Raw genomic sequence first — 15,169 nt, 5'->3', positions numbered from 1 at the left:
GAATGTTATCTGACCACGCCCATCTACTACAGCCCACTGGAAAGGGGAGGTGGTCAGTAACTGGAGGTGTTGTGTTCTGTTCTGAGCATCAAAACTGACATCTCCATTTTGTCGAAACACAGGAGACCCTGATTGGAGATATTTTAAAGTATCTCTGCTTTCATTCACTTTCACCAATAGAGGCGGGGCCGTTGAGGACATCGACAACGATAATAACAATCGTCGTGTTGTAATACATTCATAGACGACAAATCACTTGGTTTTGGAGTAATCGTTTTGAGACAACATGGGCAATTGCCACACAGTTGGACCAAATGAGGCCCTTGTGGTTTCAGGTACGTAAAGTTACGTTCATCTTCCATTTTCTTAATTCTAATTCAGCTAGCTGTTTTCTTGATTATTCAACGGGATCATGTGATTTTCCAGCGTTTCCTGTTAGAGCTTGAACAGGCCGTGGAGCTATATTCTGATTAAAAACGCAGTAATCGTTAACGTGAAACGTGCAGCAACAAACATACCTTTCTCAGTAGACATATTAAACCTAAAACTTTTAGTTTTGTTATGCATACTGGACCAAAAAATTACTTGCTGTTTTGATTTCACACGTGGGTGGGGTAAAATGTGGGGTCTTTCATTGGTCAAATGCGTAAGAATTCCCTGTGTCGGTCCAATCCCAAATGGACCCCTAAGGCCTTGTTTAGATGCGAAAGGATTTGATTGGTATAGCCCAGGGTTTATCAAGGTCAGAAACCGAGTCCTCCCTTCAGAAAACAACAAAAAAACTGCGCCCCATCACCACGAAGTCAAGGCATTTTTCAAGACTATTAATTTGATAATATTGTTTGATATTCTGTCGCACAATGGCCGAAATGACAAGATTCTCTGAGACTGACAAACTGAGTTCGATAAAATAAAAGCTTGGAAAAACATCCTTGTTTTTATGGTCTGCAATGTAGTAGGCTCACTCATAGAAAAGGAACCACAGTTATACAAAATGTACATCTATAGATTTGTGAAACCCACACAGCACAAGCTAAACTGGGGGAATTAACAGACAGGATTCCATGGTCCCTTGGTGTGTGTGTGTGTGTGTGTGTGTGTGTGTGTGTGTGTGTGTGTGTGTGTGTGTGTGTGTGTGTGTGTGTGTGTGTGAGAGAGAGAGAGAGAGAGAGAGAGAGAGAGAGAATGCGCACGCACTTGTGAGAACTTGGTCCTCTTTACTATTCCTGATATGGAAGAAAAATAGTCTAAATAATGGAAGCATTTGGCTAGAGAAATTCTGGTTTGAATTTTCCATTCCACCACATTATAAAACTTTGCTATGGTGCCTTATTGAACATGACCCTGCATGCCCTTAAAGCTTGTCATCTTGTTTACTCCTCAACTTGCTTAATCTGAAACGCAGCAAGTCTATAGATTCTGAAAATGAGTTGCCAAAGAATGGAAATCTCACCAACACCATAAATTGCGTTGCTTGGCTTACTGTATTTAGTGTAGTTCAAAGTAAATGTGCTGAAGGAAGTATTTTGAAAGTCTTTGTGGTCTACATGAGGTTTGTTGTGACAGGAAAAGTGTTTAAAAGAGTCAGTTAGACATTAACAGTCTTTATTGTGGAGATGTAAATAACTTTCTATGACAGCCTATATGAAGTTAATTGGGTAAAAACTGTAACATAATACCTCATTTGCAAATCATATTAAGTTTAATGGAATCATCGACCTATTTCCTAACCACAACAACAGACCAAATGTAGTGCCTTTTAAATTTTTTTTTTTTTAATACAAATACTGGATGCTTTTTTGCAGAAAAAACTTCGCTGGCTACAACTTTACGTAGCTACGTAATAGAAAGCCTAAAATAAAACGGTTCTGGTGGATATTAGGATTTGTTCAGGATAGACAAACACTTCGCTGGCGACACGATTCTGTCGTCTTTTCACTTGCCAAAAAAGTCAGTTATCGTGATGGCCATTCGAGGCTTCATTACTGTTTTTCTTGCAGCAGGATATTATGCTAGCAGTGCCAACTCAGATTTTATTTTAAAAGCCATCATTGAACTATATAAGTTAATATAGTTAACAATTTTGTCTGTACATTTTATGTGTAATGTCTGTTCCAATGTTATTCTTGTCTAGTCTTTTTCACAGACTAGATTGTTAACTATATTGCCGTATACATTTCAATTATGGCTTTTAGTGTGATAAAGAAAATCTGAGTGCTGCCAGCATAATATCCTGCTGCTAAAATAATGCAAATGAAGCCTCGAAGGGCCATCACTAGTTATCGTCACCTATGTTGATAGATATATCTATGTCATTCACAAATGGCTAATTAACTGTTAAAACTGCCAGTGGCAAAGGAGGATTTGTTCAGGATAGACAAAAACCTTGCTGGCTACACGATTGTCTCGTCTTTTCACTTGACGAAAAAGTCTGTTATCGTCACTTATATTGTTACAGTAGTAATTGTGTCAATGTCATTCAGGAATGGCTAATAAGCCGTTAAAACGGGCAGTGGCAAAAGCTATAAAGTTCATAGATGCTATTTGTGGTGGAAGTAAACTTAATAAGAAACGTTACTCAGTTTAACGCTAGTTGATGGTATCTAACAAAATATTGAAACTATGCGTGATGTTAATGAGTGAAAATAATATAATGCAAAGAGGCTATACTAATGCCTCTTTGGCATCTGGGCAGTTCAGTGGCGTAGTGGTAAATGACAATGCCTTTCACAGGGGCGACTGGTTTCTTATTAACTCCTTAGGTTTGCAGTGTAGCAAGTAAAATTACTTCACTAAGGTTGCATTCACCGATTGCACACAGGCAAGCCCGATATTTCCTGTCACCTTTAACATGCTGAAAAAGTATTTGCCAGACATCAAGTTAAATTAGCTTTTTAGCCAATAGTGGCTAAACAAACAAGTGTGGTATAGTATCTGGGAGCCTGCAAGGCCTGATAAGTGTTAGATTTGTTCATGAGATTTTACATCGGAGCACGTGACAATTGCATATACTTAAAAAATGTGTGTATGATACATCACACAACATTACAATAAGTCTCTATCTTTAGCTACTTTCCAGTCAAAAAAGCATATTTATAGAACATTTATATAAACCAGATGTTAGCGCTGTAACTGGTGCATTTTAATATATGTTGATGTCAGTGACTTAGCCAAATGACTCTTGTTAACCCATGCGGTATCTCAGACCCCAGTGGCCCACTTATGATTTATTTGGTGTTGTCGGTTGAACCATTGTGATGCTCATTTTGTCTGTGCTGGCCCACAGGTGGTTGCTGTGGCTCTGATGAGAAAACCTATGTGGTAGGAGGCTGGTCCTGGGCCTGGTGGCTCATCTCAGATATCCAGAGGTAAGGAAAGGGTGTAAACACATTAACAGGGTTTAAGTACAGCTTGGCAAATATAGAATATTCTACCTCCAAAACACCATTCAGACACTGTTGTATGGCAGTCCGACACGTCTGCTTTTATTCCCGTTTAGAGTCATATCTAAGCTACACCCCACAACACGTCATCACACCCCACAACACGTCATCACACCCCACAACACGTCATCACACCCCACAACACGTCATCACACCCCACAACACGTCATCACACCCCACAACACGTCATCACACCCCACAACGCGTCATCACACCCCACAACGCGTCATCACACACCACAACGCGTCATCACACACCACAACGCGTCATCACACCCCACAACGCGTCATCACACCCCACAACGCGTCATCACACCCCACAACGCGTCATCACACCCCACAACGCGTCATCACACCCCACACAACACGTCATCACACCCCACAACACGTCATCACACCCCACACAACACGTCATCACACCCCACAACACGTCATCACACCCCACAACACGTCATCACACCCCACACAACACGTCATCACACCCCACACAACACGTCATCACACCCCACACAACACGTCATCACACCCCACACAACACGTCATCACACCCCACACAACACGTCATCACACCCCACACAACACGTCATCACACCCCACACAACACGTCATCACACCCCACAACACGTCATCACACCCCACAACACGCCATCACACCCCACAACACGTCATCACACCACACATCAAACCACACAATACATCATCTCACAAAGTAGGCTGTTTGTTAGTGGTTAAATTGGGAGAAGTGGAATTGAAAATGAAGGCCTATCCATATTAGGAACTAGGGTTTTATTGTACGTGTAAACACAGTGCATCACAGTTAGCAAGTCAGCTGTAGATTATACTGCTGAACGGGTTTAAGGAGTTAAGTAGGTAACTTGGTTCAACTCTTGAGTTCAACTAGAGAAAACCAATAGAAGAGTTTTCTCCGAAGGGACAGTTCCAAACCTAGAGCTAGCAGCAGGACAACAAGAAAAATCTGATGCTGTAGTATGGAGAAGCCTGTGCTAGAATGTGAAGTATTGTTTAAAACGTGTCCAGTACTATACTTATCTCTTAATATAACTCAAATCCCTAATATTTTATTTAGTGCATTGTCCCCCAGTCTATGTGATTACGCCATACACCATTGTTGAATGCACTGAATGTATTTTGTGTATGTTTGTTCTCACTTATTTGTCTTTCTTCCCACTGCCATTCTGTACTGCCTGGCCTTTTCTTGTGTTCAACCATGTGTCTTTCTGCCCTGTTGTGTCTCGTGATCCTAGGTAGCCAGATACTGTGAAGGTCTTTTGTCTTCTAGTCGCTAGGGTAACTGCCATCAAGGCTTTGAAAATAGTTTGTTTGAGACATGAAATTACCAAAGTTTTAGATGTGTAGAATTTAGGAAAGAGGATTCAATATGTTTATTAAAATGTTTGCACAAGGTTCAAATGAGATTTGGCATCTATATTTAATCAAGCCCCTCTGCAGTGCAGAGGTCTGAAGTTACCATGATGAGCACCTGGAGGGTAATTATGGTTAACTGCCTTGCTCAGTGACAGAACTACAGATATTTTCCCCCAACTTGTCCGCTCTGGGATTAATCTGGCAACTGTTCCGATACTCAAACACGTGCTGCCGCCGCTGCATATTCTACTCAGCCAATTGAATATGAGACCTTTTTTTAATCAACCGCCTGAGATCTAAATGTTTCGGTAACACTTTCCCTGAAAAACATACATCAATTGGTGGTAGATTTTATCAATGTACTCTAGTTTTTTTTTCTGGTGAGGCCTTTGAATGCCTTCATTACATGCTAGGCTTTTCAGAAAGGAGAATGGGATGGGCCCTTAAGATGGTAACCATAACTCCCAACTACTTCCTGTTTGTGATGCAGTAACCTTGTTAGTGTCTCTGGCCCAATAATTCATTGATCCCCTTCTCCTGTAACACGAGCAGAGAAGGGACTGAACAGGCCTGTGGGAGTGATGCTGTAGCCAGCACCTCCCCTTCCTCTATGTCTGACGTGGACATAGGGCTCACTCGCTCTTTCTTCTTTTAGATATCAAGGCATAATGGTTAAACGGTTGGAAGGGGCTGTAGTGGTGAGCCCTATTGAAGCTGGAGAAAGCCACACCCTTGTTCAAAGGGGTGCTTCTGAGTACTCAAGCCAGCTTCTAGATGTACTTTAGTGTGTCAATCAATCAGTGTGTCTCACATTGGTTTGATATTAATGTAAACTATGTCTCTAGTGGGTGAAACAATAGTGGACAGTGTATTTTGTGTAGAGTGCTTCAATTGTACTATTAATGAATCAATTGTTTTTTGTATACTCTAGAGTTAACTGACAGTTATCGAAGCAGATAATTACTAGATACTTGCGGTTTGCAAAGGCAATCTTGAGCTAGTGCCCTAATTTCTTATGTGGACTGAAGAGTTAGGAATTGGAGTCCAGTGAATGTGCTGCTAAGAACTGCAGTTATGTGATTATTGGGATATTTCACATTGATGTCCTTTAACTGTTCCTGGTAATGATGCCAGATCCTGGCTGTGAGCCCACTCTGTGAGGGGGTCCCAGGGGGTATTTTAAAAAAAGATATACAAAAACCTTCCAATCACACATGCCGAGACTGTTAGAAAGCATTTTCTGAGAATTGAGAGTCACTGGGTCTTTTTTGTTTGATGGGTGCCTCAAAATGTACCCCATGTGATTCGAACGTGTATCTTGCCTTCATTACTTATTTTGATCTGTCAATCAGATGCCATCAGAGCAGGGTGGGGGTAGGACTGTAGCAGATAGCCTGGTATACATCCACACCTGTTTAGTCAACTCCAGACACTGTCTTAACAATTCAAAATTCTTCAAAGATTGAATTATTCTAAAACCACATTTCCAGAAACCTCTCCACTAGGTGACAAACTAGGTCACACATCCTTTCTGTTTCAACATTAACAAATGCACGCAACACATGCATGCTTTGTGTAACATTCATTTCTCAGAATGGTCAAGGTCAAAATGCTTCCTCCATCTCGCCAAGTTGGTCTGATTGTTACTACCTTGCTTGCTAAAAGTGGCCTTTTTATAGCCAGTGCACAGAAGGTTATCAAATGTATCCTTCTGCCTGTTTAACTCATTTAAACGTTTTGACTGTCTAAATGGATGGGAATTTCAGTACAAGGATGTGTTTGGCTGCAACCCCAGTGATAGTGATTTTATCCATATTGGGATTTCCAATTCTTTCTGAATATGAACACTGTGTTGCCAGACAGCGGAGGATGACTTGTCTGTGTTCAGAAAGATACCATAAATTTTCCCTGAAAAAGTAGAAATCCAAGCATGGTGTGGGACTGAACTGTATGCATATACATTGCAGCATCATGTTGCTATTGACCAAATAAAGATGCTTTAGGAAACTGGAATCTGTTCTGTTCAATCATCATTGTGTTTTGTTTTATTGGCTACTGCAACATTGGCAGCCAAACTTGAGAGAGCCTGAGAAATTAGGAAATAATATTCTATAGTCAAAATTGCACGAAACAAATGCGCAAAGTTTTTAGATGCTTACCTAAGAAAACCCAAAGCTCTGTGTTTTAAAAGACGATTTTGAATGGCATAGATAGCATTTGTTTGTTTTTTCACCTAGTCCCCAAATCCAGTATGTGCATCTGTTGAGTTTTGAAATCCCAACGTGGTCTATTGGCCAACACGTTTTGCCAACCCCCATGATCTAGACCATGGTAACAAAAGTGTAGGCCTAAAGATGGCTTTCTCCTGGAATGTCTTGTAGTTCTAATCCCTCTTCCCACTTACCCCTGACTCTCCATTACTGACATTCCTAACAGCTCTGTATGTCTACTATACTTACTGTCCTGCCTCTCCTATTCCTAACACCCTACAACCTGCCTGCCTAGGATGTCTCTGGAGATTATGACCATCCTATGTCGCTGTGAGAATATCGAAACCTCGGAGGGTGTCCCCCTGGATGTGACAGGGGTGGCTCAGGTAATGCTCAGACAGTTGTGAATGGACTACAAAGACCAGAAATATAACACGCAGACAGGCAGGGAGTGACTAGTCAAGAGGCCAGGACCATATCGGTCGGCAGGGAATGGTGCATTGGTTATGAACAAAACAAAATCTCAGGAGCAAACAAACCGGTGTGCCAAATGGCTAACTTCTGTGTGTGTTCGTTTCTATTTTTCCTCTTCTATCCATTGTCTCATTGTTCTCTCCCTCTGCAGAGAAAGGGAGAGAGAATCAGATGCCTGTCTACCCTGTTCATTGGGCTTTGCTATGTAGCTAGCCTCTGCAATCCTAACATACTCAAGTGGGCTTTGGCAACAGGTTCCCCATAATGAATGCTCTGTGAATAGGACGCAAATTGCTGCCTATTACAAGCTGTTGATAAACCCAAGTTAGCAATACTTACCATGTTTTATCTTAATATGGCAATTCAAGGCACCTCACATCTACATTACATTTGGGATACATTCGGCTCTTGATATAAAGCATTCCATTACAACCTGGAGAAGGAGGCCCTTGGGTGAATGTTATTTTTTCACTTTTTGTCTTTCTCTTCATTTCCCCTCCAGAACATGCCAATTTTTATTTTTATTTTTTCCACGTTCTCCACAGGATAACCCTTGAGATTATGACCCTGCAGCCCAAGTGTGAGGATGTAGAGACAGCGGAGGGGGTAGCTATTACTGTCACTGGGGTGGCACAGGTAAAGCATCTACCTACTGTACCACACCTACCTTCAGGGAATGGTTTGGAATGCCTTTTTCAGCTCAAAGCGGGGTGGATTTCAGCCTACACTCTTTCCACCACTCTCTCTCACATTCTTCCCTACAGCTCACTCTCATATCAACAGCCTGCTTTACTGTGTGATTGCAGTAGGTCACAGTTAATTAAATAGATAAAAAGCCATGCCGTATAGGCAATACTACCAAATATTTATGTCACACTGTAAAATGTCCGGAGTTGTACAGATAGGTCACCAGTTCAGGGGGAGAGAATGCTCCCCATAAGTTTGTCATTCTAATTTGGCCAAGTCAAAAAATATTAAATCTGAACTTGAAAACCCTGCGCTCAGCTAGAATGAGATGGATATTGATAGTAAAATGGAAATATTTCTGAGAAGATAATTCTATATGAAGGCCAGGGTCTTTATTCTGATTAATGTACTGCACACAACAATCATTTTAAGTTGGATCAGTATCAGACTTCCGATCAGAACAGAAATGTCAAGATTTATCAAAATGGAGATTAATGGGTTTTTGTTACAATTATTGTTTTTCCAGACACTGTTTACACTAAACATGAAAGCCTGTGTAAAGAGCAATGGTGAATAACATTGGTTAACGTAGTTTCACATTCCTGCATGCATACATCATTTAGCAAAAAGGGGTAGTTACAGAGGAAATATGTACCTGCTTGCTGGAAATAGTTTTCATATAGTATTTCTCAGTAGTAACTCATCTAATGGCCATGAATATTGTGTGGAATTAGCTGTCTGCTTATAATGACTGACTATATAATGATGTATCCCTTGAAAGGGGTACACAGAGGAGAATAAATCCTAACATGTTTCTTTTGCCTCCCAACATTTACATTTATTTTTCAGCAATTTCCTTGTCATAAGCTTTTCTTTGTAAGCTTTTCTCTGTGCCACAATCCTGATCATTTCCAGGGGGCTGATTGTAAATGTGAGCTAATACAATTAGAAACATTCTACATTTTTTATTTAACCTGAATACACGATTTCTAGTTTCCTTGCAATTTACACTCTTTTTTGGATACAATTTGTTTATTCCTTGATTCTTTCTGAGTGGACATTCTTTTTTATTCATTACTTGTCTATATTGTGTGATAAACTGTATTTACAATCAATGGTGTTACTTCTAAACCGATACAGGTTCTGAGAGGTTCCTACAAAGAGCCCATTGTCACTGATGTAGAGGGTGTTTTAACAATGTACTTCCCAAACAAGGTCCATCTCATCGCCAACTGCTTGGACCGGCCTAAGCAAGCTTCATATTCTGGTTTCTATTGTAGCAGGAGTTCTGTGGCCACCAAAGTTTACATTCTTTGAATTTAACTGTCACAAATCAAAGTAATAGGATGGGCTCAGTGCAGAGTTAGTTAATGAATGTACCCACCTTACTTTGACTTTTAACACCCATATTATTTTTCAGATTTGTCATTGTATATGCCATTTTTCTACAATGCTGGACACATTATGTTTCTCAAACATAATGTGTCCACATTATGTTTGAGAAATTGGAGGAGTGAGTTTGTCTTTTGGCTCTCTCAGATATATAATTTATAAGTAATCTTAATCTTTTAAGACCTTTTATTTTTAATTTGCCCTTCAGTCAATAAATTGATTGACAGAGGGCACCTTTGCAGTTGGCTGTTGGTTGGTTTGATGTCTGTTTGTTTGTGATCATTTGTAATCAGTGTTTGTCATCTCCCATTCCTCTCAGCCAATTTCAGAGAGTGCCTGTCTTATTTGAATCAGTGTTCAGTCACCCAATTTCACCTCAGAGACCAACTCACTCTCTTTCCTTTCAGCTGTAGCAGATAACACAACTGCTAAAATGTTTTATCAATGATTAGTTGAAGCCACAGCCAATCTGAGCATATATTGTCTCTCTGGTGACTCAATTTAACTTAAACTTTAGTACTGCTGTCATTTTATTGGCAACCTAAAAACACACTTCATTATTTACATCAGATGGATGACATGCCTTGATTCACCCAAATAACAGGATAGTACCTAGGACCTATTAAGCAACCAGTTTTAAACCTGCTGTCTGTAGATCTCTGTGGGTTTGCATGGGGGTGACAGCAATTCTTATTTTCACACTGAATTCAGAGTTGTTTGGTGAAATCTTGATCAGTCGACATGTCTTTCTTAACCATCTCTAACAATAATCATATATTTTTCCATCGGTATGCAACTAGCCTGTGCACTTGTCCGTCTTCTTACTATGTAAGTTGTGGTTGTCAGGGCCTTTTTACTGCCAGCACGCAGAGACCTTCCTTTGGGACTCAAACCACCAAGGGTATTTTGGTGATTGCTCCCACAAGAAGCATTTAAAGGGGAATAACGATGAATATCTACAATTTCTTAAATCGCTTGAAGTTTTTATTGGACTATTTTCCTATGCACACACCTACAGTGGGGAGAACAAGTATTTGATACACTGCCCATTTTGCAGGTTTTCCCACTTACAAAGCATGTAGAAGTCTGTAATTTTTTATCATAGGTACTCTTCAACTGCGAGTGATGGAATCTAAAACAAAAATCCAGAACAACCACATTGAATGATTTTTACGTATTTAATTAGCATTTAAAAAAATGCAAATTAATTATGTGATTTTCTGGATTTTTGTTTTAGATTCCGTCTCTCACAGTTGAAGTGTAACCAATGATAAAAATGACAGACCTCTACATGTTTTGTAAGTAGGAAAACCTGCAAAATCGGCAGTGTATCAAATACTTGTTCTCCTCACTGTATCTCACTCTGGGAGAGCACCATCGAGTTAGTGAGTGCAGCGTCATCTGGTTGTATGGCTCTCCCCCGGCTAATGTGATTTGATGTGATTGATTTGAACTTTGTGAAATAACAAATCTCTATGTAAAAAAAAATTATATTAATCTCTGTTAGAAAAGGTAACATTTAAAACGTGACTGACATTTATCACAAAACGTATATGGCATCTACCACAATCAATTGGGGTTTAGCCTGATGTTGTGTTTTTGACAGAATATTCATTTTTCATGTAGACAATTGTTTCTTTACAAAGTTCTATCACTTTGCATTAGTGGAATATAACCAAATAATGCTGCACTTGCGCTAGCTTAAACGTACTCTTTCTGTGTGAGATTTTGGTGGATAGAGAGGCAGTTTAACAATTACGTCAATCAATTTATGGATGTTATTCTCCCTTAAGGGCCAAAAAGGCCCAGAAAATCCAGCCCTGCTGAGATGGCATATATACAGCATGAGACGTGACATAATGTGCTGAATCTATTAGAAATCTGCTTGAAAATGCTACCCTTCTTTCAACCTTATGGCAAAATATGTAGAATGGCATTATTGTGCAGTTAGCGAGATTTATGCATCTCATGATCTTAATTGACAGTTCAGAATAAACACAGTATACACTACTGTTCAAAGGTTTGTGGTCACATAGGAATTTCCTTGTTTTTGAAAGAAAAGCAAAATAAATGTGTCCATTAAAATAACATAAAATTTATCAGAAATACACTGTAGACATTGTTAATGTTGTAAATTACTTATAGCTGGAAATGGTTGATATTTAATGGAATATCTACATAGGGATACAGAGGCCCATTATCCGCAACCATCAGTCCCATGTTCCAATGGCACATTGTGTTTACTAATCAAGTTTATTATTTTAAAAGGCTAATTGATAATTTTCAATTTTTGAAAACAATAAGCAATAAAGCTGGCATTCTTTCAACTAGTTGAGTATCTGGAGTCTCAGTAATTGTGGGTTTGATTACATGCTCAAGATGGCCAGAAACAAAGAACTTTCTTCTGCAACTCGTCAATCTATCCTTGTTGATAGAAATGAAGGATATTCCATGTGAGAAATTGCCTAGGAACTGAAGATCTTGTACAACGCTGTGTACTACTCCCTTCACAAAACAGAGCAAACAGAAAAGAAAAAGGAGTGGGAGGCCCCAGTGCACAACTGAGCAAGAGGACAAATACATAAATTAGTGTGTCTAGTTTCAGAAACAGAAACAGCTTGATTGGAGCCAATTTCAGGACAATGACCCAAAGCACGTTATTTCAAACCTTGTCAATGACTCTATTTCCTATTCATTTTGCTATATTTCCTTTTCAAACTCATTTAATTTATGTTTTCATGGAAAACAAGGAAATCTCGAAGTGACCCCAAAATTTTGACAGGGTGTGTAGATGTTTCTGATTGGAAACACAGTATTCATGTAATGGTAATGTGATCTCCTGTCTGGTAATTGTAATTTATTTACTTCTAATCATCCACGTGCATTATTGCCATCTAGCCTAATACAGGCCAGTTAGTTGTTTGGTGATACTATCCATAATATGTTGCATGAACCTGGACAATATTAGGTATTGTTAGGTAGGTAAGGGAATCACATTTGGAATTCTGGTGTTTTATTCTTGTAGGTCAATATAGGCAGAGTTTATAAATTAGTTATAATAATGTGCTTTTTAGAAAGTAAATAAGTGATTGTAATAACTGCAGAGAGAGTAGTATCTAGCTAACAACCATGCCTGTTACCCTGGCTCTAGGTGAAGGTGATGACAGACAATGAGCTGCTGGCCTATGCCTGTGAACAGTTTTTGGGAAAATCTGTGATGGAAATCAAGAGTGTTATTCTGCAGACCCTGGAGGGTCATCTACGCTCTATCCTCGGTAAGGACCTTCTGAGAGACAGGCTGCTATTCATATAGACAGTTTAACAAACAAAATGACCTAATCATACATAATAATGTACATGATGTTCCAGTTTACATTGATATGTATCAGTAGATAATCCAAGAGAGGGTTGTGGGCTGGAATCAATGGAAATATGCATACAGCAACTTCCCCTAGCACTTTGTCAGTCTCCACTATCCAGACATTTTGTATACACCATTCATTGACACAAAGGTTTAATTGACATTTTAAGCTTTTTTTTTTTCGGAGTCCTTTATTGTTTTCCTGCTCAGATGTAGCTCAAAATTGTGAAATGTCTCTTAAAACATAAGCATGCTAATTTGGCCTAGACTAGTATAATAAGGGGAGGTTGGATTTAGCGTTTTTCGCTTGCTATGTAAAACGTCCCAACATGGCAGATTCCGAAAACTTTATATCAGAATGTCTGGATATTGACCCACTCTAACAATGATCTTGAACCTATGTTCCAGGAACTCTGACAGTAGAGCAGATCTACCAGGACAGAGATAGATTCGCTGCTCTGGTCCGAGAGGTGGCAGCTCCAGACGTGGGACGCATGGGCATCGAGATCCTCAGCTTCACTATCAAAGTAAGGGAAAGGGGCATGGTCAAGTCCTATTAGGGCACAGGTCTGGCCTTTTGACATGTATACATACCAATTAGACCGTTACAGGTTCTTCTTGGTGTATATACACTCCTATTAGACATGTATATGTTCATGGTATTCTCTATACACTACTATTAGACCTTTATTCGTTCTTCTTGGTGTATATATTCTCCTATGAGACCTTTACACTTTCTTATTGTTCTAAATACCCTCCTTATTAGAATTGTATGGATTCTTATTTTCTCATATTAGACCTTTATACATTCATATTGTTTTAAATGCATACAGCAGGTTTGGAGATTTCTTACAGATAGGCAGCAAACTCTTATAGTGACACACCTAATAACACAATTACCGATAACCTCTATCCCTGTCAGGATGTGTATGATAAAGTGGAGTATCTGAGTTCCCTGGGAAAGAGTCAGACTGCTGCAGTACAGAGAGATGCAGACATTGGCGTAGCTGAGGCAGAGAGAGATGCGGGAATCAGGGTAAGAAATAGATATTGCAAATAAGTGGATTCGATCAATGACCTAGTATTCCGTCAACTCTAAATTGTCCCTGTTGTTCCCCTCTTATCTTATGGTCTCTGCCAAATACAGGAAGCAGAATGTAAGAAAGAAATGATGGATGTCAAGTTCCTAGCAGACACCAAGATGGCTGACTCCAAACGAGGACTAGAGATGCAGAAGGCTGCTTTTAATCAAGAAGTCAACACGAAGGTATCAGACATCATTGATCTAGATTAGAGGCACCATTGGCAATCAATGGTGGCATCAACTCTAGGCTTAGTGTAAAAGTCCTTATTATATCTTTGTCATGTTGATTATCGCACACCATAGCAAAATATTTTGTTCCAAAAAATAACAAGCTGTACATTCCATTCCAACGGAATATTACCCTTGTATCTTATCTACTCAGAAAGCAGAAGCTCAGCTGGCTTACGAGCTGCAGGCTGCCAAGGAACAACAGAAGATCCGTCTAGAGGAGATCGAGATTGAGGTGGTTCAGAGGAAGAAGCAGATCACCATAGAGGAGAAGGAGATTGACCGCACAGAGAAGGAGCTGATAGCCACAGTGAAGAGGCCGGCGGAGGCTGAGGCGTACAAAATGCAACAGCTAGCCGAGGGACAGAAGTGAGTGACCAATTATTGAGCCCCTTCCAGAATCCATACAGAATTTGAGCAATGTATTCTCTTTCAAATTCTGTTAGCAAAGCAGGCTGTCATACTAAACCCGGGCTCTGCAGTGCATTCATCTAACTCACATTTGCATGCGAAATAGTTTGCAGTGTAATTTGGGCACCCCCAAAAAATTTTGCGTTGCCACTTCACAATAATTTGTATTGTGTCATTGGACCTTGGACCGGCTAATCGGGCCAGGACAGGATTAATTACAGCCAGTGTTTGTTTGCTTTTCACTCATTATTTATAACCGCAGATCATGGTACTGAAATTCTCTAGGTTTCAAACAGGGATTTGTGAAAGCACCCTTATCCTGTTCAAAATACAGAAATGTTCTGATTCTAGCATCTTGTCATTATAAAGGATAACCAGTTCAAACAGGAAGCCTGAGTGTGCATCCGGCATCACCTGATGTTGCACAAATTACATCCATAACTCTGCCATACTTCGCAGTCTATTGAAGTTTCTTCATTCTCATCTTCTGATCT

At 39.8% G+C, this 15,169-nt stretch overlaps 1 protein-coding gene across 3 annotated transcripts in view; it reads left to right on the top strand.

Moving 5' to 3' along the window:
- Nucleotides 1-100: 100 nt before the first annotated feature.
- LOC105030985 (flotillin-2a) overlaps nt 101-15,169 on the top strand; it is a 21,435-nt gene continuing 6,366 nt past the window's right edge. Inside the window, exons 1-8 of one of the 3 annotated variants that reach the window (XM_020048253.2) lie at nt 101-335; nt 3,287-3,368; nt 7,334-7,424; nt 12,743-12,866; nt 13,361-13,479; nt 13,875-13,988; nt 14,100-14,219; nt 14,419-14,633. In XM_020048253.2, the coding sequence (XP_019903812.2) occupies nt 287-335; nt 3,287-3,368; nt 7,334-7,424; nt 12,743-12,866; nt 13,361-13,479; nt 13,875-13,988; nt 14,100-14,219; nt 14,419-14,633 (914 nt within the window). In that variant the 5' untranslated portion in view covers nt 101-286. Of the gene's footprint in view, nt 336-3,286; nt 3,369-7,333; nt 7,425-8,057; nt 8,149-12,742; nt 12,867-13,360; nt 13,480-13,874; nt 13,989-14,099; nt 14,220-14,418; nt 14,634-15,169 lie in introns of those variants that run through there. The other 2 variants (XM_010905135.5, XM_020048254.2) reach the window with 2 other exon arrangements.

The sequence above is a fragment of the Esox lucius genome, chromosome 7 (assembly GCF_011004845.1).
Source record: "Esox lucius isolate fEsoLuc1 chromosome 7, fEsoLuc1.pri, whole genome shotgun sequence".
NCBI lineage: Eukaryota > Metazoa > Chordata > Actinopteri > Esociformes > Esocidae > Esox > Esox lucius.
This window is presented reverse-complemented; position numbering and strand designations above follow the sequence as displayed.